Genomic DNA, 24,040 nt, shown 5'->3' with positions numbered 1-24,040 from the left:
TGCTCACATTTGTGAAGATGTGCTCCATCTGATGGGAAAGTCCATCCCAAAAGTATGCTCATCAACACTAGTGAATGAACTATATTTTATTTTCACTTTAGGGTCACTATTTTGTAGTTTCAGGCCACACCTAGCACAGATAAGACTATTCCAAGACAAACAAAAAGTGTTTGGTAAAAGGATTAAAAACATGTGTTATTCATTTATAACTTTGATTTCTTATAAAAAAACAAAAACAAAACATTGGACCATGTAGCTCCTATTTTTAGTTTAGGAAATTCAACCCCATAAAAGACTCTAGCCCAAAGAATTTGCAAAATAACATTTCAGTCTTCTTGTTTAAATATGTCCTTTCTGATGTTTCTAACAACTGCTATCTATGACCCAGAGCTTTGAATAAGGGAAGCATGTAGTTTAAAACTTTTAAAGTATGTATTGCTGACCAATATGACACATTTTTTGGCTAGACTTAAGACCAGTGTATTTGGTGAAATTAAGTTATATGTATTATTAAAAGTTGGATTTATAGTTCATGTGTTTCCATTCATTTGGCTATTTGTCCCTGTGCTTTATCCAACCTTGGTCTCAACAATTCTCGCTCATATAAACCCTCCTCATTCTCGCTAATTGGACTCCCAGAGATCCACCCGGGGCCTAGTCATGGATCTCTGCATCCAGATCCCTCAGTAGTTGGATGAGGTTTCTAGCACAACAATTAGGGTGTTTGGCCATCCCATCACCAGAGTAGGTCAGATCGGGCTGTCTCTCGACCATTGCCAGCAGTCTGTTGTGTGGGTATCTTTGTGGATTTCTGTGGGCCTCTTTAGCACTTTGCTTCTTCCTATTCTCATGTGGTCTTCATTTACCATGGTCTCCTATTCCTTGTTCTCCCTCTCTGTTGTTGATCCAGCTGGGATCTCCCGCTCCCCCAAGCTCTCTTTCCCTCAACCCTCGCCTTTCATTACCCCCACTCATGTCCAATGGCTGAGGGGTCCCCACTGGATCAGGCCCTCCGAATGGGTGAGACAGTTGATTGGCTTGATCTGTTTGGGAGGCATCCAGGCAGTGGGACCAGATCTTGTGCTCATTGCATGAGTTGGCTGTTTGAAACCTGGGGCCTATGCAGGATTGTTTGGCTCGGCCTGGGAGGAGGGGACTAGACCTACCTGGACTGAGTCTACCAGGTTGACCTCAGTCTGTGGGGAAGGCTTTGCCCTGGAGGAGATGGGAATGGGGGTGGGGGTGGGGGGAAGGTGAGGGGGACGGGAGGGGGGAGAACAAGGGAATCCGTGGCTGATATGTAGAACTGAATTGTATTGCAAAATAAATTAAAATAAATTTAAAAAAATAAAAACAGAAAAAAAAAGTTGGATTTAATTTTTTCTAGGGCCTTGGGAATTAATTTAACATTTCATAATATGAGACTCTCACCACAGACCTGGGGAGGATTTCCACATAAGAAAACTATATGAGTGGTTCAAGGGCATTTGTCCTCTACAAACGGAAAAATCTTCAGAACCAGAATGATGCTCAACATTAAGTTTCAAGGTAGAGACTTGCAATTTGACATTGGAATCTCTTGCTTTTGACAGATAATTGGATTGTAACTACTTTGATTATTTTTCTACTAATTAAAATCAATCTTAAAATGTTTGCTACAATGACATGTCTAGCATGCCAAACACAGAGATTCAGATGCTGTAACCTATGTAGAAAAAAATTTATTATCTATTTTTTAATATTCAGGTGTATTTTAAATGAAAATAAAAAACATTGAAAATGCATACAGATCATAATGAAGACAGTAGAGTCTTGAATCTGAAGATGAGTGAACAAGAATGTTTGCATTTCCATACACACTGGAGACTGTCTCTTCTCTGTAGCTCCTTAATAGAATAGGAGGAATGGCAAAATCCCATTGGATATCCATTAGCTAAAAGTATACTGTTAAAAATAATTTCATCTATGAGGTATGTATATACATAAATAACTACTGCAAACCAAAACAGTGTGACATCTGCATAGTCTTGAGTTTTTCTAGATGCCTATGTAAATGCAACAGGATACATAAGAATTCTGTAATACTATGAGGACTACCCTAAATCCAAAAGTTTAAAAATATTACAGGATGTAGTCATCTTAGTGTGCCTTTTGGAGGGACAGGTAGATGAGTGGGATTGGGGTACATGATGTGAAATTCACAAAGAATTAATAAAATTTAAAGAAAGAAAGAAACCCTAAGTAAGATACTATCTGTGTAAAGTTACATTGTTTTTATTTAGAGTTTGTTGGGTTTGGTTTGTATTTAAGTTTTGAAGTGGAGTCTCATTATCCAGGAGGCTTTGAAATTGTTGTCTCAAAAATTTGTCTTACCTACCAGTTATCTTTATGATTTTCTAAAGAGCATAGGAAATTAAAGCAAAAAAGTGAGATTAAATTATTACTAAACAGCCTACTACTGGATGGTGGCATGTACATCACCAAAAATCAGCTCCTACAGCAACTAGAATACCAGCAGAAAAATCATAAAAATTATTCACAACACTACAAATGAACCAAAGGCTTTGAATAACCCAGAGAACATTAGGTCAAGAAAAGCAGATGGTGTAACAACAGCACTGAGCTATGGGTAATTTTCACTGCTGTCTATCAATATATCTCTCTCTAGCTAAAAACAAACAAACAAACAAACAAACAAAAAAAACCCACACAAAAAAAACAAAAACAAACCCAACAGCTCTTGAAAATATGTATCTTCACTATGGGGAGACTGTAATCAGAACATCTCAGCAAGCACAGAGGGGTAGATGAGTTTGAAATCATCAAGTGCACGTCTTTAGAAAGTTATCACCATTTAACTTCTATGGAAGACACTTGGATAACACTGCTGTGTGGTCTTCTATGTCTTACCTCAATTAATTTCCTTCTGTGCGAAAACATGCATCTAGGACATTTATTTAAAACAATAAGAGTTTGGCCAGGCAGTGGTAGTGCACACCATTAATTCCAGCATTCAGGAGGCAGAGGGAAGTAGATCTCTGTAAGTTTGGACCTGGTCTACAAAGTAAGTTCCAGGATAGCCAGGGCTACATAGTGAGATCTGTCTCACAAAAACAACAACAACAAAACAATCAGGGGCAATAGTTGTGAATACCAACTCCCTGAGGTAGTTACAACTGGAAGAAAAAGCGGGGGGGGGGGGGGGTAAAGAAAGAAGAGGAAGGGGAGGAGGAGTGGGAGAGGGAGACAGGAGAGACAAGAAAAGGGGTGTAAGAAAGAAAGGAGTAAATTTAGTGAATGTGATTCTATAGGAAGTTACCTAGATATGCAAAGCTGTACATCTTCCAGGAAAGACCTGATATGGCTCTATCTCTCCCTTTGCTTGAGTTACAGGCCTTGTATAAGCAGAACTGAAAATAGTTGATGTTTCTATGGCATATGATGCATTATGTTTCATGTTATGAATGCTTGGCCTCCAGCTGGTGCTACTATTTTGAAAGGATCTGGAAACTTTTGGAAATCTAGCCTAGCTGGCAGAAGATGGTCACTGGGGATGGACCACTGAAGGTCATATCCATCCTTTGGTGCCTACTGTGCTCGGGTTCCTGTCTGCAAAGATGTGAACAGATGTTCTCTCTCTCATACACATGCTACATCACCTTAAAAGCTTAAGTTCTATCATTGCTCCAACTGTTACTAGTTTGTTGTACCTCTATCTCATTTCCTCTACATATGTCATGCCCAAGCACAGGAGGCCAAACAATTGTGGACTAAAAGCCTGTAAAGTGTGAGTAAAACAAAATAAACTTTCTACTCCCTCAATACCTTTCTTTACAGAGTTTTGGTCCCCATGCCATGAAAGTAAGTAGTGTGATATATGTTAATATCTGTCCAATTGTTACTTAAACCACTGAACAGAGCTTCTGTAGTCAATTCCAAAAATAATATAGTAAAAAAAAAACCAAGCAAGTTATATGTCACGAATCACAAAGTTGGGGTCCACAAATCTAAATAAAGCAGTCAATAGAAACTGTCACCAGGGAAGTCTAGCTGACAGGCACACAAGATAAAGGCTTAATCAATAATGAATTGTTGTAAACATATTCAGATAATTATGGAAGTGGTATCAAAAATTAATGAAAAGTATGAGAAAGCTGTTCTGATAAGTTTAAACTATCATTAAAGAGATGTGAATTATAAAAGACAATGAGACGAAAGTTCTGGAGTTGAAATTCACTGGAGTGGGGCTCAATAGCAGAGCTGAGCAGACATAAGGAGGAATCAAAGAGTTTAAAGACAGGTCAGCTGAGATCATCCACTCCAAGTAAGAAAAAGATAATTGCACTTGAGACTACTCATTCTGAGGAACAAAAATATTAAAGAAAAAGACAAATAAAGAGTAACTTAGAGGTTCTTGAAACACTGGAAAGAATGTATATATTTTGGAATCCAAAAAAAGAGACATAGAGATGAGAAGGAACAGAGTTTTTGAATGAACAAAGGTTAAAAAACCTCTATTAGACTGAAGAAATATTGATTTACATAACAAGAAGCTCTAAGATGTTAAGACCTACACAGACTTTGTCAAAAGTCAAAACCCAAGAGACAATCTTAGAAGAAGCTGGAAAATACATCACTCCATCTTCAAAGGGTCCCCAATAAGACCAGTGTCAGAAAGTGCAAAGGCCGGAAGACAGTGCATGGCAGACCCTAGAATGCAGAGAAGCACTGGTGTTTTGCCTACGGGATAAACAGGGCAGAACATCAACAACTAGGCTGACAATAACTTCACTGTGGTGTAATTAGAAAATACTGCTGGGTAAATCATGTAGTTTTCCATAAGAAATGATTCACTTGATATCTTCGAAATGTCCACCTCTTCTAACATTCTTAATCTTTTAGGATTCTTTTCTATCTTTATTTTGTATCTTCAAATTGTTGACCATATGAAATTTTCTTGATGGTCCTGTTCCCTTGCATCCTGATCTGGCCAGTTCTACTCTTTCTCACACCCACTGACAAGCTTTTGTACTACTGTGACTTTTCACCAAGTTTATAAATCTTGTCTGAGAGCTCATCTCCAGAGAGTTGATTTTCAAATCTTTACGGTTTATAAATATTACAGTTCTTACATTTACTGAGGAAAGGGCCCTATGCATTTTACTAAGAAAGGCCAGTTTATACAACAATTTAGGTTCCTAATAATCTAGGAAGTTCACCTTTAAACTCAAGCAAGTTGAGACCTGGACATTTGTTTTTGTATGGATAACTACTTTTTCAACTAAAACCCACAAAAAACAAACTTCCTGGCTTTCTCTACAGCTGGGGATCACAGCCTTTTCATACTTGTGGTAGCTCCTTAGGTGTTGGGCTTTATATAGTCGATTCTTCCTACAGACACACATTGTCTCTATGAGCTTTAGACTACAGAATCTCAACCCCGACGTCCTTGGAGTTTGTAGAATCTTAAGCCATCTCTGACATCTCAATGCATCATAGCATGGTTAACCTCTATGTACCATTCTGACCTTGGTTTGTTTTCTGAGACAGTGTCTGGCTGTGTAGCCCAGACTGGCCACAAGCTCAGGATTCTCCTCTGGCAGCCTTTTGGGTGCTGGCATCATAGCTGTGAGTTACATGCCTGGCTGGCACTTGTTAACTTTGGACATCCATCGTTTTGTGGGTTTGGTTGGGCATTTTGTTTGTTTCCTTTTTTATTTTTCACTTTCAGTTAGTTTGTGATGCTAAAGATGAAACTCAGGGCTTCATACATTCCAAATGAACCCTGTTCAAAGAACTATACTACACCAAGAACACTTAGTGTCCCCCAACACAAATATTTTTATTAAATACAAGATATAATTAAAGAATGCTGACTGATATTTCAGCTTTGACTTTATAAACATTAAACTTCAATGTGGAGGATTTGTCCCTTGTTTCTCTCTATGTCCTTCCAATTCTTGTCTTCTTTCTTCCTCTACCTCCCATTTTACTTACGAAGTTGATTTCTAGATCACAGAAAGAGAAGGTCTAAAGAGGTGAGGACCAATATGAAATCAATACTAAGAACAACAACTTCTATTTTCTTGAACTTTTCTTTGCGATAGTTGCCATTTATTTAGGATAAGCAAAAATCACCCAAGGATATATAAAAAATGCAGAAATCCAAGTCCTGTACAATGTACAGAGCTGCTGATTTGGGGTCATGAAGAACTCCTGTAGATCCAGACATCTGTAGTTAATTTATTTAGTGACTTTGCATTATTATCTGAGAGATATAAACTACATATGTACCCTAGACATGAGTTTCTTTATTCTGTAAGTTAGAGTTTGTTAATAAAAGAGAGTAAAGAGGAAATCTCCCTAACCAGTGCTCTGCTTGTTTAGATTGAAAACTTATAAAGGTTTTCCTCATTGTTCAGAAGTATCTTTTCTTACAGGTACACATTAAAAAGAAGCTATCTTACACATTAAAAAAAAAACTGAGCAAAATTTTGTTTTGAAGCAGTGCAATTAGAAATGTGCACTACTGCTAAGATCCTGAGATTTTTCTGGAAACTTTCTTCCATGATTGTTTTGTCTTGGGAGAAATTAAATAGTTTCATAACATTCCCTAGGTATTATTTATAAAAAGCTGAGTCAAGAAACAGGTGTTATAGTTGGAAAGATGAACTTGTTCTCTTCTATACTTACAAATTCCCAGCATATGAAGCTGTAAACTCTAAGTACGCTGCCCGGTTCACATAGATTTATACCATCTACTTCATTTCACTGAGAAAATAGACCTAGATGATCTAGCTATGTGTTGCCAGCTGCCAGAGCTTCAGTGGCTCCAACTTGCACATGTCCCAGCACCTGGCTATTGGAAGTCACTCTTGACAAATATTTGCATGTCTAAGGTGAGTCCAGCTACATTGCATGCTAACATTCCATTTCCAGATGGCTCTTATTACCACCTAATTTTTTTAAACCCTGATTTTATTTCAAACAATTTACCACTGTCAAGTATTTTTGGTCCTAGGTCTGATTACAAGAGTTTAAAATGGCCTTATTTAGAATGATTGATAGGTGACTCAGCAAAATCTATGAATAAAACTATGTTTCCAATATCAAAATTGTAATATAACTATAGGTAATATTTATAATAATATTATTGTTAATTTTTTTCAACCTAAATTTTCCTTATTAAACAAGCTGGAAAGTGCCAAAACGCCCTCTTATTCATTCACTCAATGACTCATATTGATTCACATTTCAGATATTTGTGGAGGCTTGTTAAGTGTCTGAATAGGATGGAGAAAGTACTACTTTGCATCTTATTAGAAGAGGAGGAAGTTTGGGGAAAAATACAATATGTACTAAATGTCCAAGGTTGAAGAAATTTCTGAAGATTTTTATCTCCTTTATATCACTTGGTTGAGTAGTGTATTCTTAAAACTAGCCATAAGCATGGGTTTCAGGGAAAGGAGATGAGTCTGAACGTGTGAGTGCTTACAATGCACTGCTATGGATCCTCTCCTTGTATTCAGGTTTTAGTTCATTATCAGAGTTACATAGAGACAGTTACCAAATGGCATTCTATAAGAATGTTGATCTTGCCAAATTCAGGCACCTGTGTTTGATTTGATAGCTAAACTAACTCAAATCATACACGTAGCATGTCTATATAATACCTGCAGCAGTTATTTGGGTTTCTTTTTCAATACAAATTTTATGAAGGCTTCAAAAGAATTTGATGAAAATAACTAAACAAAACAATAGCATATGAGCTCATGTCTACTTAAATATGAATGGACAGGACAGGGAGAGGAATGGGTCTGCATGTGTGTGCATGTTTTTTCTATGCATGTTCCAGATTGTTAGCAACTGCTTCAGATTTCCAAAGTTCCTTTCATACTCCAAGCTGCTTCTTCCAAGCCTATTTTATTCATACTTTAACTGATAAGTATAATTTTTCATATAATAATTACCCTATTGTATGATATTTTCAAAGTGTCAAATACTAAAATTGTCACTAACACTAATCCTGTAGTATTCATAGGAGATTTTAGCTGGACCATCCTCTGTTGGTATCAAGACAAACACTCATGTTTCAAAAGTTAGTTTATCAACCTCTCTCCCACAGTTAGGATAACACTGAGTCAATGCTATTAGGGAGTTTGGTAAAAAGTCGTTTGTCACAGAACATGGCCTCTACTCACGTTTATCCTGCTCTGCTTCAACTCCTTCACTTTCTGTGTCACTCGGCAAGAGCCATGGTTGATGCACAACCTGCAGTTGCTTTAGAGACTCATCCTACAGAGAGAAGAGGATGGTAGATTAAAGTCTGGGTTGATATCACAGCTACCAATACAGCTGAGCACTTCAGCTTCCACAATTTGCACCCTAAGACTTGCCCCATAGCAGAAACATATTCTAAGCTTAAATTCCTTTTCATGTCATATATATGAATCTCTTGACTCTAAAGTCACTTTACTTTAAGTTCTTCTTTAGTAAGATTTAGACAATAAAAATTAAATCTAGTCTCTAATCCTTCTGAGTTAATGTTTTGATCCTTATTCTTAGAAATATAATCACAAAATGTGCAAGATAAAATAGAATAAGAGGAGCATTTAATAACATAAGTCTTTAACTACTATAACAAGAATGGAAATTAGAGTGGTTGATACTTGTTTCCTTCGATTACACCCTCAGTATTTGCACACTATCTTCTCTCTCTTCCTGTCTTACTTGTTTGGTCTCAAGTTCCTAAGTTGAAGGGATTCCACTACGTAAGTTTCCTAAGAAGCCAGGACTTTAGATGCGTATGACCCCACTCAGTTTCCATTCTGTGCTTCAACTAAAATACTTCTCATATATTTCTTCACTCTGCTCTTTCCCATCTGTAAATGACTACACATAACCCATCATTTCCCATTCTGTCTGCAGTGATGGACAAAATGCTGACCAAGTCATTCTAGAAGTGCCTGGACTGTGTAAAATCGAAACTAAATCGACATCATAGAGGAATGGTACTTTAATTGATAAGTTTACCATGGAGTTATACCAGCATTGGGTTATTAACCACAATATGAAATAAATATCTATGAAACCTTATTGCTAATAATAAATAATTCAACAAAAGAGTGTGTGAGTACATGATCATAGGCAAATACACATATAAAAGGACTTTGGATAATTCATGTACACACTCTGCCCTTAAACTTGAATATAACTCCTACTCGGAGTTGTGTATAGTGACTCTAATTTTAAAAGTGGCACAGAAAGTGGGGGGGGGGGGAGGAAGAAATTCACAGCAGAGTAAACCAACAAACACCACCATAAGCCAAGCAATCAAGGGCAGTCAGTTGGTTACCTGGTAGTGTACACACCCTTGATAGTAAACAATAGAAATGGGATTTTATCTCTATGTTTTCTTTCATTTATTTATTTGTTTGTTTATTCATTTATTTATTTATATTTGTTCATTTATTTATTGGTTTTTGAGACAGGTTTTCTCTGTGCAGCTTTGGATCCTGTCCTGGAACTTGCTCTGTAGAGCAGGCTGGCCTTGAACTCACAGAGATCCACTTGTATCAGCTCCCAAGTGCTGGCTTTATGTTTTCTTTTCATAAATACACGATGTCAGTAAGTTATGACATGAAATGTATACTCCTTCATGGGATCTTGGAACAAAGCTGATTTGTTTTTGGACCTAATTCCCCTTCAAAATCCAGCTCATGGCAATTTGAACAATGTGTAGATTTCATTACTAATGTACCAACAATGGGCAATTTTGACAAGTGTCTCCTACTGTATTCTATAATAATCTGAGGTGTTAATACTAGCTGGAATCTGAGTGGGAGACACATAGGTACTGTTACGTCTTTGCAATAATTCTGTGACCCTAAAACTGCACTAAAATTAAAACATAATTGAAACAAAAGAAACACAAGTTTTAGAAATGATTTTCATTAAAAAATAATAGCCTGATTTTTTTTTTTTGTACCAGCAACTCTTAAAAACAGCCTGTGATTTGGACTGAAACGTAAGTTCCTATCAAATGAGAGTGGGTTCCACAGTGAAATGTGTTTGCCCCAGGAATGAGGAATTACAACTTCCATCCTGGCTGGTCCAAGGCCCTCAACTTCCCTCCTATGTTAGTTACTCTTCCTGTTGCTATGGAAATACACTTCACAGAAGAAACTTACAGAGAAATCATGGTGGTAAAGCAAGGGCAGAGCCACGTGGTCTACGATAGTAGCCGACATACAATGAATGCTCATGAGGTGGTAGGCCAGGAAGCAAAGAGAGCAGGCTGCCGCCACAAACGGGGATAGCCTTGAAAGCCCCCTTCAGTGTCCTGTTTCCACCACAATAACCCTGTATACCCACAACCGCAGATTTTAAAAGACAACCAGTCCCATACAAAACATTTAAAACACAAGTCTGTGGACATTTCAGACTCAAACTGTATCACTGTCTTAGGAGAGGACGGAGAAGGTGAAGGTACTGGTTTAGATAGTGCCTGGTACTTCACAAGCAGCCCACATCTAGGTTCCAACTCTTTCAGAAAGGTGAAGGGGAAAGACTCCAGTGGGTTATTGAAGGGGAATTTAGCACAAAAGCTAGTCAGTCTTAGAATCTACAACTTAGCTGTACACTGATGCATATTCTTAGGATTTAATTTAATTTTTAAATTGTCAACTATGAGATTTGGCCTTGCAGAGCTGCCCAAAGAAGCTGTGCAAGTATGAAAGTATTGGGTTTATTAGGTTTTAAATTCTCTGTGTATGTGTGTGTGTGTGTGTGTGTGTGTGTGTGTGTGTGTGTGTGTGTGTGTGTGTAGAAACAGTTTCAAAATGTTTCATGTAACAAAGAGGGAAAACCACATCCCAAAAATTACAAAAGCAGAACACGCAATCTCCCATGTTTAAAGACAAAATAAATGAACCATGATTTTTGTTTACTAAGGAGAAATCAAAGGCCAGAGCTCCTCAATTAAAACAGAAAGTATAAAGTGACCAAGAAAACAATACTTATTAATTTAAAAAAGTATTTTTGTCGTTTAGTTTCTTGTCCCAAATATGAAAACCCATTCTTATAAGAAAGGATATGACTAATAGGTCAGTTTTGTTATTTCCCCCACAGTGGTTCAAGATATTAAGCAATATTACCAATTGGCTTGCTGTCCTAATGCCTTGAATGTTAGACTGGTCTTGGTTTGTTGCAGGTGGTTTAAAGTCGACTTGGAAGAGGGCTCAGCAGAGACTGGGAAGAACCTTACACTGTTGACACAGTAACATGAAGACCGAGCAAGTATTACTCTCAGATGATTTCAATGTTGTGTTTCAGCTCTCCCTGTACTAGAGCTAGAAATAGAAGGTCCCAGTTTGCCTACCTTGGATTGGCAAGAGTGCCACACGTCTGAAGTTCACCCATCAGCCTGCCTATAATTCTTTGTGATGGGGTCAAGAAGTTAAAATCCTGAACATTTTTCGAAAACAAGAGCTGATGTGTTCTTCCTTTCTAAGTTTATTCAAAAATTTTCTGCAGGGTATTAAACTACATCTCAGTGTAGCACACTGTTTTCATATTCCCAAGAGCAAGCTCTCAGGGCTGCTTTTCGAAGAAATGTCATTCATCCTTTTTCTAAAACACTTTTGCCATAAGTACAGCAAATACCCAGGGACTGGGAGTGGTGGTGGGAACGAGTGACATGGATCATATGGAGAACAGCTACTAGTCCTGAATCAACAGATCCTTCTATCTGCTAGCAGAGGAAGAACTTTATATAAACCAGCAGTATTGTTATTCCATATGGATAGTTTATTTTTGGGTTCTCCAAATTCTATAAACCACTGATTTATGACAATCTGACCACAGAAGTTTGGTATATTTAGAGAGTAAAAGAGTATCCTTTGTTGAAAGCAACATTTTAATTCTGAGTTAACTATTTTTCCCCTGGGTAGGAACACGCAAATAATGTACTGATGTTGCCTATTTTTTTTCAGACAGACTTTTTTGGTTTCATTTGAACTCTCAAGTCACAGAACCCCTCCAGAATGATGATCCATAAAGTATGATGTACATAAGGCTAGCGAGTGAGTTAGCTCAGTGAATAAAGGCATTTGCTACCAAGCGTGACAACCTGTGTTTTATCCCTAGGACTTAGACAATGGAAAGAAAGAAATGAAAGTTGTCCTCTGGCCTCTACACACATGCCAACACACACACATGAAATAAATAAATGTAGTATGTTTAAAGCATGATGGACATAAAATAAAATTAGTCTGCTCCAGATATATTTCATAGATGGCTTCAAGTGACCAAGAATTAATTCTGTATTTCTATTAAAGTAAAATTTCCTCTAAATCATTTATACAATTAAGTTAGCAAAGCCAATACTACCTTTTAGCACTTGTTAACAAAATGTCTCATATGATTAGTCTGAAATCATCAATCTCTTCGTAAATAGCATTTCTGTAGCCCAATTATTTCGGAACTGTAAAAATCAATTAAAAAATAAGAAGAGAGAATTAACAAAGTCTGAGAACTGTAATGTTTAATGAATAGGTTCTGAGGGAAAAAAGAAAAAAATCACAACAAAATTATAGAAAATATGATAAATTGTAAAGAGAGAGAGAGAAGCACAAAATGAATTCATACTATTTCAGAAAATGGAGTCTGTCCTGTTTGCTCTTCTGTGTTGAGCGAGCCCTGGGAAAGTATGTCACAGCACTATGCAATGCTTTCTGCTTGGTGACTTCCTCCCCAGAGAAAAGAATGAAAGATTATTGGAGTCCATGAAAAATTAGTCACTTCCCCCAGCACTCCCCCTAGTCCCTTGATTCTGTGGATGTACGAGTCCTTTGACATCAGCTATTTCACACTGTAGACTTTATAGGAAATAGGAACGGCACAAATGATTCTTGTCCATGGAGATGCAAACTGCATCCATTGAAAATGCAATTGATTGTTGGCCTAGGGAAATGGGTTTAATTTTTGCTGCTTTTGCATCTATTTATAATGTCGTTTTAACGTTTCTTAGTTGCCCTTTTATATGAATGGATTCTCCTTGAATGATCATAACATTTAACTTGCTCCTTCATTAAATTATTGGTTTTATAAATTTGACATGCATTCCTCTATGTGTGTGTTCATGTGCACATGTATGTAGTGGGTGCACACATGTGGAGAAGGTGGCAGAGGACAATCTCGCCTCAGGTGTAGTTACTCGTGTGTCACCCACTCTCTTTTTGAGACAAGGTCAACTCTCCCTGGCCTGAAGCTCACCAAGTAGGCCAGGCTGGCCCAAGAGGTCAAGCTTGTCACTGCCTCTCCAGCTACGTGGCTACAAACTTCCTCCACCACATTTAGCTGTTTTGCTTTTTACCATGAGTTTGGGGATGGAACTGTCCATGTACTTACAACGCAAGCAGGTGATGGACTAAGCAAGCAGGTGATGGACTAAGCTATCTTTCTAGCCCTGACTTCTTTTTATATTTCTATGAGAGCTATGAATATAACCTTTTAAGAATTGTTATTTAACAATGGATGTCAAAAATGTCAAATATCAATGGCAAAATAGGATTTTGTTTTGCAAACATAATGTATATGTCTAGTTCCGTGAAGGGGATAAACAATGGTAGTAATAATAGTTATTTTGATTTTCCAAACATCTGAAGAACAAAATGTATATTACTCACTTTCTGTAAGTAAATGTGCCTTCTCCATTAGAAATATAGCTGGAAGCTGATTTTCACTGAAGGTCACAGAGTGCAACCCTGAGGAAGCCAGACAAGCCTGAATGGGTGTAAGAAGAGATTCAGTGTCGCTGTGTTGCATGGAAGCAGTCCCTTTCCAGTTCAGATGGTGCATCTGGCAAACCAAGCCCAAGAGTCAGGAACATCTTCACGCTTCCAGTGCTGTATTTCATGACTGACGCCCTCAGGGACAGTAAAGCTGCCACTTGTCACCCTGAGTGAGTTCACGCTGCCTGTGCAATTGCCACTCTGTCATCTGGCCATCACCACCTTCTTGAAGTTGTGACTACTTTCCAGAAAATTCCAGACACTGTTGACTTGAATCTGTAGTTCTCAGGAGCGTCTTAACTATTTAGGTTACCAGTACTTCTTAGCTGTCTGTGTCCACCCCATAGCCTCCATTAGTAACTAGGGCATTTCAAGACACTGTATTATGTTTATTCCTCATTATTCCTCTAGGTAACATGATATTTTAAGTACATTAGTTTCTTTATAAAAGGTATGACAAGACTTAGAAATATTTAAATTTGATAAATTTTTTACTTTATTGAGTAAGCATTAGCCTTACTGTGACAAATGATAAAGGGTTTATATTTTGAAATTATTCCTACCTTGAGTTGTCAGGTGACTCACTTGTGAAAAGCATGCAATTTCTTAAATTCAACTTTCAGAGTTATTTTGAAGATTTGAAAAGCAGACTCATAAAGTATCTTTTTTTTTCATTTGCTCAAAGATCAAAATGCTAGCTGGATCTGATGGTATATTCCTTTAATTCCAGCACTTGGGAGGCAGAGGAAGGCATATTTCTGTGAGTTCAAGGCCACCCTGGTCTACATGGTAAGGTACACGATGGCCAGGGCTGCAGAAAGAGATTCTATCTCAACTCTTTCCCTGGCCCAAAAGAAAAATCGAAATGCCAGACTGAAATAATATATTAAAAATAGACTATATAGAATAAAATGAGGCTTATTATTATACAGAATAATTTTAGGCTTAATTTCAAAGGAGATTATGTTGCCTCAGTTTTCCTATTTAGATCTCAACACAATATGTAATGTGGTTACAGTTAATGACTATATTTAAGTAAGTAAATAAAACAAAAACTAACAACCCCACCAAAAGGAAACAAAACAAAACAAAAGAACCAAGACTTTGATCTGTTAAGCGTTTATCAAAGTTTAAGAAGAAATGTTAAATATATTAAAACATCAACAGTATGGTTTATTTGAGTTTTAGTGTGTGCTAATTTTTGTTGTTGTTGTTTGTTTGTTTGTTTGTGGGTTTTTTTTTGCTGATTTTACAACCTAAAGAGAAAAATGAAATGAAAGCCTAAGCAAGAAAAAAAATAAATAGAAAATAATGCCATTTTATGTCTCACATTGTGAACAGGTTCCAAATGGAGAATTTTAATGCATATTTCCCAAAGACCAAATGCATAAAAATTTGAAAAAAAACCCTATTAACTAATTCATAAGTCACTAAACAAGACCACACAATTTTACTGCGATGATAATTCATTGGTTTATGAATATCTAACATCTAAACATCAACTAATATGAAATGAAAATTCCATGAAATAATGAACCATGGTGATAGATAGGTAACATTTACACTGGGTGGTTCACACATATTTGTAAAGTACATGCAGAGAGTCAGTAATGGATCTTGTAAACTAGAGAAATTTATACTTCCAATAAACAAACAAAACATGACTGAGAACAGATGAGTACACGAAACTCCAATGTATTAATGAAGTTAGTCTCCTTTTCCAGAATACAGAATGGGGGAAGGGTCCCCACAATGCATGATTTTAGTCTCTAGAAATTACACTGGAAAGAATTAGATAGAGAACTGCTTTTCATAGTTTATGGTATGTAGCAACCCATGGAGACCTAAGCAAGCTTAGCAAAAGAGGACTGAGTACTTGATACTGGACGAATCCCGAGACTTCCTGTTTCTAAGAATCTTCCAGCAGGTGTTGATGTAATCACACTCAAGCAGCAAGCCTTTCCAAGCACTTCTAACAAGAAGGCACAAATATCAAAACTCACTCTAACATGCCTATTCTTGGTATGTAGCCCATATCACACAAGCCTCAGTGATCTCCTTTCACAGTCTTAGACTAGAAGCAAGAGGCATCCCCAGCCTTTCCACAGAAGCATCTCATTCAGCCCCAACAAATGGTGAGGCTGGAGTCAAGAGCTTATGTGATCACAAAATTCTAAATGACTACTCTACGGGTGGGCATTTGGGAAAAATACCTATATTTTCCTCCCTGTGTGTAACATTGATTGTTCAAATATATTCTAGATCTTCGCATCAAATCACCAAATTGAAAGTTAGTATTCATGTTCCAATGCTACCACGTTTTGCCCATTTATTTTGATGCTTGTGAACTTGCACATCTTTCCAGCTTCCTATCATTCGTTATTCCTTTCTGTGTTTTTTGAAAAGTTTCTATTATGTCTGGATAGATAGCAAATCTATAGAGACTGGGTATTCCACATCCCCCTCCTAGTGATATTTGGAAGCAAGTGAGAATTTCAGTGCCCATGCACCATCCTGATAGGAATTACACAGTATGCTCAGGAGATCTGAGGTCTTTCGAATAGACTCTTGAATTAGGAAGAAGTGGAGAAGCAGGTAGGTTCCTGTTGAGAAGCAGCATTCAATCCAAGAGTTGAGTCCTATCCCTGAACTTCCTTCACTTTCAGCAGAGTCACACTGCTTTCTTAATGATCGCCATGGGTTTGCTTCGGGTCTCAGGGGCTCTGCCAAAGTTCTGAGGGTTTCCAAATGCCTGTCAGTCAGTGCAAAGCTCTGTGCAACAGAATACTTTTCAGTATCTTCACAAACAAAACCAGGAATCTGGGGCATTTTCCAAGAATGTGTCTTACATTTTAATAAGTACAGCAAATAACACCATGACAAGCATTTGTCACATGAATGAGTACTGACTCTCTCTCTCTCTTTCACTCTCTTTCTTCTTGTCTGTCTGTCTGTCCTTTTTTTGCTCATTCTCAGTACAAAACATATGTTTATCATTTACAAATATATCAACAAATGTTTGTGAATGGAAACATATAATAGCACTAGGTTCATGGACTTTCTCCTCCATTTTCAGATAACTGGATAGAAAGTATCTCTCTACCAATGAGGAACAAAAGCAATTTTGATAACACTATTTATTGTACTTTCCTAAACATGGCCAGTGAACAGATGTGTATTAGGAGCCCGGAAGATAGATGGGGAAAGCCCGGGTGAGTGTTTCATTTCACATGATAGACTGATGACATGCTATGTTTGTGAGGTCCTCTTAAAACTCACTTCCTCCATGTAGGATTTCAAAGAGTGTCCTCCACTGGAGTCTTCTCCCTAGAGGCAAGCAGGTTGAAAACGTCAGAAGGGACAGAAAGAACAATACAATGTGTAGAGGGCGATGAGCTCTCCCTTGCTTGCACAAATGATGCCTGTGAGGCTGTCACTTTGACAACCTCAGGTTCTCTGAGGGAGACAGCATGTCTTTCCAAACAAAGACACATCTTGTAAGTACTTTTCAGTTCATGTAAACAAATAATCAGTAAAGCTTATTCAATATTAGGGGAGAATGCTAGGCAGTTTTATGAAAATTTCCATTATTAACTTTCTATGTTCTTAAAATTAGATGAAGCCACCAATCCCATGTGATATAAATTTTCATGAAGCTCTAACATCTGGACTTAAGACCATCCTATGAAAAGAGAACATATTACTAATTATTTTGTCTTTCCATTTAGTCTTTCTAGACATAGTGGCCCGTGCTTAGCCAAGTCTCTATCATGTGTGTCTTTTGCTAAAACACTGAACACTGGTAACCAGTGAGGCTGAGATCAATAAAACTTAAAGCATCAAATTAAATATATTCTAAATTATCAACCAAGTCGTTGGTTTGGATAAGTTATATTTTTAGACTGCATAGGCAGGAATATTTGTAAACAAATTCTGTGATGCCATGAGTTGATAAATTCTAGGACATCACATGTGTTTAAAAGATAGCAAAATAACTGTGAATGAAGCTTAAAATGGTTTTCACAGCATATTTTCTGACTTTTCAAAGTTCCTCATACATGTTACCTCATTGGACTGTTGTGGTTTGTTCATTTTTGTTTTTTAGTACAATTTAAGGCTAAGACATCCTCCGGCCAATTTGATACGTTGAGAAATTGAAGCTGTGAGGAGTGGGGCTAAAGGAGGCATCAGTGCGACTGCAGCCAGCCTGACACTCTACCACCACACTAGAATCAAAAGTCATTTATCATTCAAAACTAAATTCACTTTCATTTTAATAGTGGGGGTTTTCTTTGGTTGAATGATGGTTTTTGATGCTTTTTTTTTTTTTACATGTTTTGAACAATAAGATCTGGGGAAAATAAAGGCAGAATGCTCATGTCAGTAACAGGCTGATATTTCTGAAAATTCAAACAGTACAGATCAGTGTGGTGATATTTCTTCCCAAATCATGGTTTCCACTAGTATAAACACACACAAATCAATATACTACAATTTAAAAGTCTCCAAATGCTTCTAAGATTATAGGATATTTCAATATACAAGGCAGTCAAAAAGATAGGCTAGTACCTTTAATCCCAGCACTCAGGAGGCAGAGGCAGGTGGTTCTCTGTGAGTTCAAGGCCAGCCTGGTCTACAGACTGAGTCAGGGCTGTTACACAGAGAAATCCTGCCTCAAAAAACAAACAAAAACAAAACAAAACAACAGCAGCAACAACAAAGATACAATAGCCCTGTATTCTTAAAGTATAAGCTATTTGGAGAAATAAAATTCATAGAAGTCCTCTAAAAACTGAGGAAATTTAACTTGAGTCTCCAAGTTGACCACTTAATCTCTCATAGTTGAACAACTAACCCAAGACCCTTTTTTTCGACCCTTCCAGCGTGTCTCTCTCATGGCTAATTTTCTTCCCTTTCTCCGCAGCTGCCCAGAGAATGAGAACAAGATGGCAAATTGCTTTTGGTGATAAATACGCTAAGCGGCCACTGTGTGAAGCCTATAAGGCGGGTCTCTGAACACTGGAGGACTTTAAGTACAATTTCAGAGTTCTCAGCTGCTCCCTGAAGAGATGGCTTTTATTCCTTCCAGCTAGGAAACAATGGTTTTCCCAATTTGTCTAGATGACACCAATCTTCTGCTAAGACTTGCTAATGACTGAGGATTTTCTTGATGATCGAGTGTCAACAGACAATAAATAGGCTTCTTGACACCCCTGCTTCTTCCAACTGTGCCACAGTTGTGAGTGCACACACCATAGCAAATGATGGCAAACGGTAACAATACCAATATAAAATCATCCTCGTGAGGCTCACACAGAATTAAAGTAGGCAGGTAAGGAAGTGTGGAGGACTTACGCCTTTCTGTCAATGAAAAGGGTGTTTTAAACGTTCAGAAGAAATGTCTTATTAGACACACAACCTGTACTTGGGAGACCTCTCATATGTCTACTGACTTAGGTACAAAGTTAACATTCTTTAAAACTGCAACAGTCCATATAGGAGAGTCTCAACAGAACCTTTACCCAGCAACAGCACCTCTACCAATGAGCTGATACCAAGTCCTCCAGGGGTATCTAACGCCAGTGAAGTTTTTCATTTTTGCCTTTAAAGGCTTTTCAATTGTCTTATTCTTGTTGATACACCAGAGCTTACTATAGCTCATGCCTTCCCATTCCAATGCCCTGCCAGTCTCAGATAAATACCAGCATTTTCTGAGAATCCATCTCTGCTATTTAGAATGGCAAGAGTACCCACATACCATTTGTTTCATACACTGGAATCTGGCTACAAGCCTCATCCACAAATCATTGAGTTGGGGCTCCAATAAGTGAAGATCTTAAAATTAAAAGTCTCTAGTTGATAATACAGGAAAAGGAGCATTTGGCAGAGAGGATCACAAACGTGCCCATGGCCAAGTGAACAGTCAAAGACAAGAGGTATGGCTTCTGATTTTTAGAGTCAGAAGGATAACCCAGTGAAGGGCTGGGCTCCACATGTCTGTCAAAGCTTCTTCAGACTTCCAAATGATGCATCTCTCCTTCCCGCCCCCTGGGGTTGCTAAGGTAATAGAACGCTTTCAGAGCAAACATCCATCCATTTCAGTCCACATTTTCTTAACTTTAAAGACAAGTATTTTAAATATCAAGTCATCCAAATAGTAATACTTTGGTAATTACCTTTTAGAAAAGGGATCAAAAACACCCAAATTCAATTTCCCTTGAAAAACAAAGAGGGTAAACGGGGTAGAAAAGAGGAAGAAAGGGGCATGTGGAGGAGTGGAAAGGCAGGTATAGGGAAACTATGCCTTTAAAAACAAAAACAAGAAAAGGTATTTCCTGAAACATGGTTTCACTTACCATGAATTTCTAATATAATCGCAGCTGAGGTTAAAAAAGGTTTTAAATATGGATGAGAAAATAAATTACAAACTCAGAGAAAGTTGAAGAGAGAGAGGCTGGGGTGAAGTGGCCCCTACAAGATCCCATGAGCTGTTAGCAAAGGAGGCCTTTGCCACAGTCTTAGCTATTTTACACTTAAAAAAATGTCCTCAGTAAACAGAGAACATTCTAATCGCAGTTCTAAATTTACCTTTTCCCCATTCCATTTGCATTTTAACTCTCATTTGCATCTCCTGCTTCAATCAATAAGTATTTTTTATTCATCTCTCACTAATCTTTAGACAAAGCACAGACTGGCTCTCTCATTAGGAGGCATTAATTTACAACAGTGTGTGTCTAAGATCTCTCTGGTACTAATTTCCTACAAAGAAAATTTTATGACCTACTTCACTGAAATGTTCTTACTTCCCACCCTATTCAAATAAAATTAAACAATAATGCTAGCACAGAATGCCTTCTTAAGAAGTTCCTGAGTTATTTGCCACTCACAGAAGGAAAGGAAGTCAATGCAATTGGCCAAGCCATTCCTAAACCCAAGCAGAACATAAAATGTCATCATCATTTATTCCAGTTAGGTATCAAGACAGTTGTAGGTGTCAGGACAAATAGTTGAACAAGAACTTACCCTCATTATAAAATGTTTGCCATGGGAGAACAGACAGACCCAATTAGGATCAAGAACAGAAGTTCTTTGACACATGTACTATCAAGCTGCCACGGGAAAGAGCTATGAGGAAAAAGCATCCAGGCTTTCATTCCTTTACTAGGCAGCTACTGAGAAAGCGAAAGCGCTGAGAACTGGTGTAATCACGGTATGTGTGCTATGAGGGCAAAAGGCAGAGTCACGCTTGAAAATGTTTTCAAACTTAGTTTTGAAGACTTAGTCAATTAGCGTATTAATGAATCTGGATAAGGAGGAGGTCTCAGAAATACAGAAAATCTTGTTTAAGACACAACAGAACAAACCCAGGAAACCACGAGAATTCCAAGGAGAAGCACCAAGGATGCCAGCCACTGAAATGTATGCTGTGTTGTCAGACAGACAGCTGTCAGCAGTGTGTTAGGGCCTAATTTCCTATGCAAGTTTGTGTAATAGAGATGGGCTCAGGGTGATATTCTGCTTTCCTGCTGCATCCTCACATGGGGTAAGTACATCATCTTCACAGGAGGTGGAGAGAGTGAAATCCAGCTTTTTGAACTTGGTAGACCCTACGGGCAACAACTACTATTGTCCAAGATGATAAGCCATGTTATCTGTTCCGACTAGTGGAAAATTAAGAACAAGATTGTCCATACCTGGGAAGGATTGGGAAACTCAAAGGGCTTTAAAGTCACTGGTGCATTTAGGAAGTTAAACGTGGTCTGTGTTCACATTTACATGGATGAACAGACCCTGCTTCTGTGTCAATTGCGCCAATGTTCTTTTATATCAAGTGTGAAATTCATGTCTGGAGAACTGGTCCATAATTTTATGGATAGATGTAACCTCAGACCACCTTTTCCCACAAATGACACCTTTATCCAGGAGAGAAGATACTTGAACAAACCAAAACCAAAACCAAAACCAACAAATAAACAAAACAAACAAAAACCAGTGATGCTATTATGACACAGTCATTGTGATTCACTCTGCTTTTAAGGGTTACTATCGTAGTAGGCTGCGTCTGCGCCAGGATGAAATAACTTTAGGATGAATTAAATTGCCCTTAAGAACAAAACAGGGACTGGAGAGATAGCTGAGTGGTTGAGAACACCTGTGCTCTTGCAGAGGACTTGGGTTCAGTCCCCAGCACATACATGTTACCATGTGAAACTCTAGTGACAGGGAATCTGGGACCCTCTTCTCTTCTCTGCTAGGGCATTACATGCACATATATACATGTGCAGGCAGCACCCATACACACAAACACACACACACACACACACACACACACACACACACACACACACACACACAGAGTCAATCTCTGTGCAAATAACCAATTTCTAAATTTAAATAAAAATAATTTACATTTTTCTTCCAAGTTGTTGATGTCACGTTCAAGAGTTCATTTAGTAATAATGAAAATGAGCAGGAATAATTATGAGAATAGTGACTACTATTAAGAATGTTCAATTTCGAAGGATTTAAAATGTTTCATTGTGCCTATTTTCTCAAAAGTGACTACTCAAGTAGGGGAAAACACTTAAATGCTTCGATTTTCTTCAATGCCATGGAAAACAAAAGTGGGTGGGCAAAGCTAGAAACAAGAGGTTCCACATTTGGGGGCGATCCTGATGACCTTCATGAGTGAATGGTAGATAAGAGAAGGGACAGCATGGGGAGATGTGACTCATTTTTATGGCTATTTTCTTTGAATTGAAACATTTCCCCCAAGGCGGGAGGGAATAGTATAAGTCTCAGGTTGAAATAAAAGAAAAAAATAAGAAGAACGAGGCCTTTTTTAAAAGACAGAATTTTAAGTAAAGTAGGAAACATTATAAAGAGGCTAAAGTAGGAAACATTATAAAGAGGCTAAGAAGACCAGTTATGTGGAGAATGGAGAAGTTGAGGCAAGAAACGAAAGCAAACAAAGCCAGAGGGCAGAGAGAAGAAAGCAGTCAGGTGTCGGGAAAACTGTCCTGTAACAAAACGTGAGAGATGGAGGAGACATACGGCAAAGGGCTTGAAAGACACCTCTGACTGCCTAGAGGTGACAGAGGCCAGCTCCAGAGTCCACAGCTCACACTCGTAGAGACATTTTACATTGGAGAGTCATCAGCTACGAAGTCAGACTCCTACTTGTCTGTGATGGGAGGTGGGGGTTACATCCAGGATGTCTCTCACTGAGGCACAGTTATCTGGTAAAGGTCAAGTTCTTAACCTTGGTAGATTTCTTTCAGTGTTGACTAATCAAGACAAGTATGTGATCCAAGTGATTTTTTCTATATATATACTTAATTTTACAACAAACTATATTTTAAAATTAACAGAAATACATTCCTGTTACTAAACTATATTTTTTGGGCAGAACTGAGAGAGACCTGAGTGCAACCTTTAAGCATTAGAATGAGATATTATCAAGCTCTGTTTATGAATGGTATTATTTTCCTGATCATGTCCCCAGTCCTTCAGTGTATGTAAAATGATAAATGCCAGTTACATTTCCAGAAGAGTGAAGAACACTTTCAGAGTTCTAATTTAATCTTGTGGTAACCTAATTATAACACTGACCTCATAAAAACCAGTTGGCAATTTGAATTTTTACTGTTTAAAATCTTTAAGCCTTTAAATTCTGTTTCATTAGGCTTTTAAAAAAATCAATAGATGTCACTTTGGAATCGGTAAAGTACCTGGATAAACTCTCCGAGGTCAGTAAAATAGGAGTGTGAACCTCATAATTCAAACCAAATACACAATGTATTCTTTCAAAATTAAATTAACCTCTGCCTTGCAAAATGACCAAATGGCTGGAGTGACTAGCTTCCTGAACTGAGACTCAAATTTGAATGTGGAGGAAAACTGATACATGAGATACAAAAGCTCCTAAAATACCAAGGGATCCTGTCTCTAGTGTCCTCAACATGTGCTGTTCTCATTTTAAATTGTGATTGATATTTCAGGTAAATAATATCACCAAGCATTTTTCTGCATTTAAGTAAACATATTTCTATTAACATATACTTGGAAACCTAATTTTGCATTTGCTATTTTTGATGGTTACCTCTGATTTCTTTTTGCATTTGACAGCAAAAAGATCAATTTCATATTTCAGATACATCTGTATTATTTAATATCCATTGTCATTGTTGTGAGAAGCATGGTGTCAGGCAGACATGGTACGGGAGAAGGAGCTGAGAGTTCTACAC

The 24,040-nt window shown here is 37.7% G+C and overlaps 1 protein-coding gene across 10 annotated transcripts in view; it reads right to left on the bottom strand.

Moving 5' to 3' along the window:
- Window positions 1-24,040, bottom strand: part of CUNH8orf34 (chromosome unknown C8orf34 homolog) — a 470,016-nt gene that overhangs the window by 97,684 nt on the left and 348,292 nt on the right. For 6 of the 10 annotated variants that reach the window (XM_052716420.1, XM_052716411.1, XM_052716412.1 and 3 more), the window contains 2 exons: window positions 17,073-17,120; window positions 8,202-8,295 (listed from right to left, as the gene is read on the bottom strand). In XM_052716420.1, coding sequence (XP_052572380.1) covers window positions 8,202-8,295; window positions 17,073-17,120 — 142 coding nt within the window. The remainder of the gene's footprint in view (window positions 1-8,201; window positions 8,296-17,072; window positions 17,121-24,040) is intronic. The other 4 variants (XM_052716414.1, XM_052716419.1, XM_052716418.1 and 1 more) reach the window with 1 other exon arrangement.

The sequence above is a fragment of the Peromyscus californicus genome, unplaced genomic scaffold (genome assembly GCF_007827085.1).
Source record: "Peromyscus californicus insignis strain IS unplaced genomic scaffold, ASM782708v3 Scaffold_5__1_contigs__length_169319896, whole genome shotgun sequence".
NCBI classification, from domain to species: Eukaryota; Metazoa; Chordata; class Mammalia; order Rodentia; family Cricetidae; genus Peromyscus; species Peromyscus californicus.
Note: the sequence above shows the minus strand (reverse complement) of the source record. Positions and strands in the feature narration are given on the sequence as shown.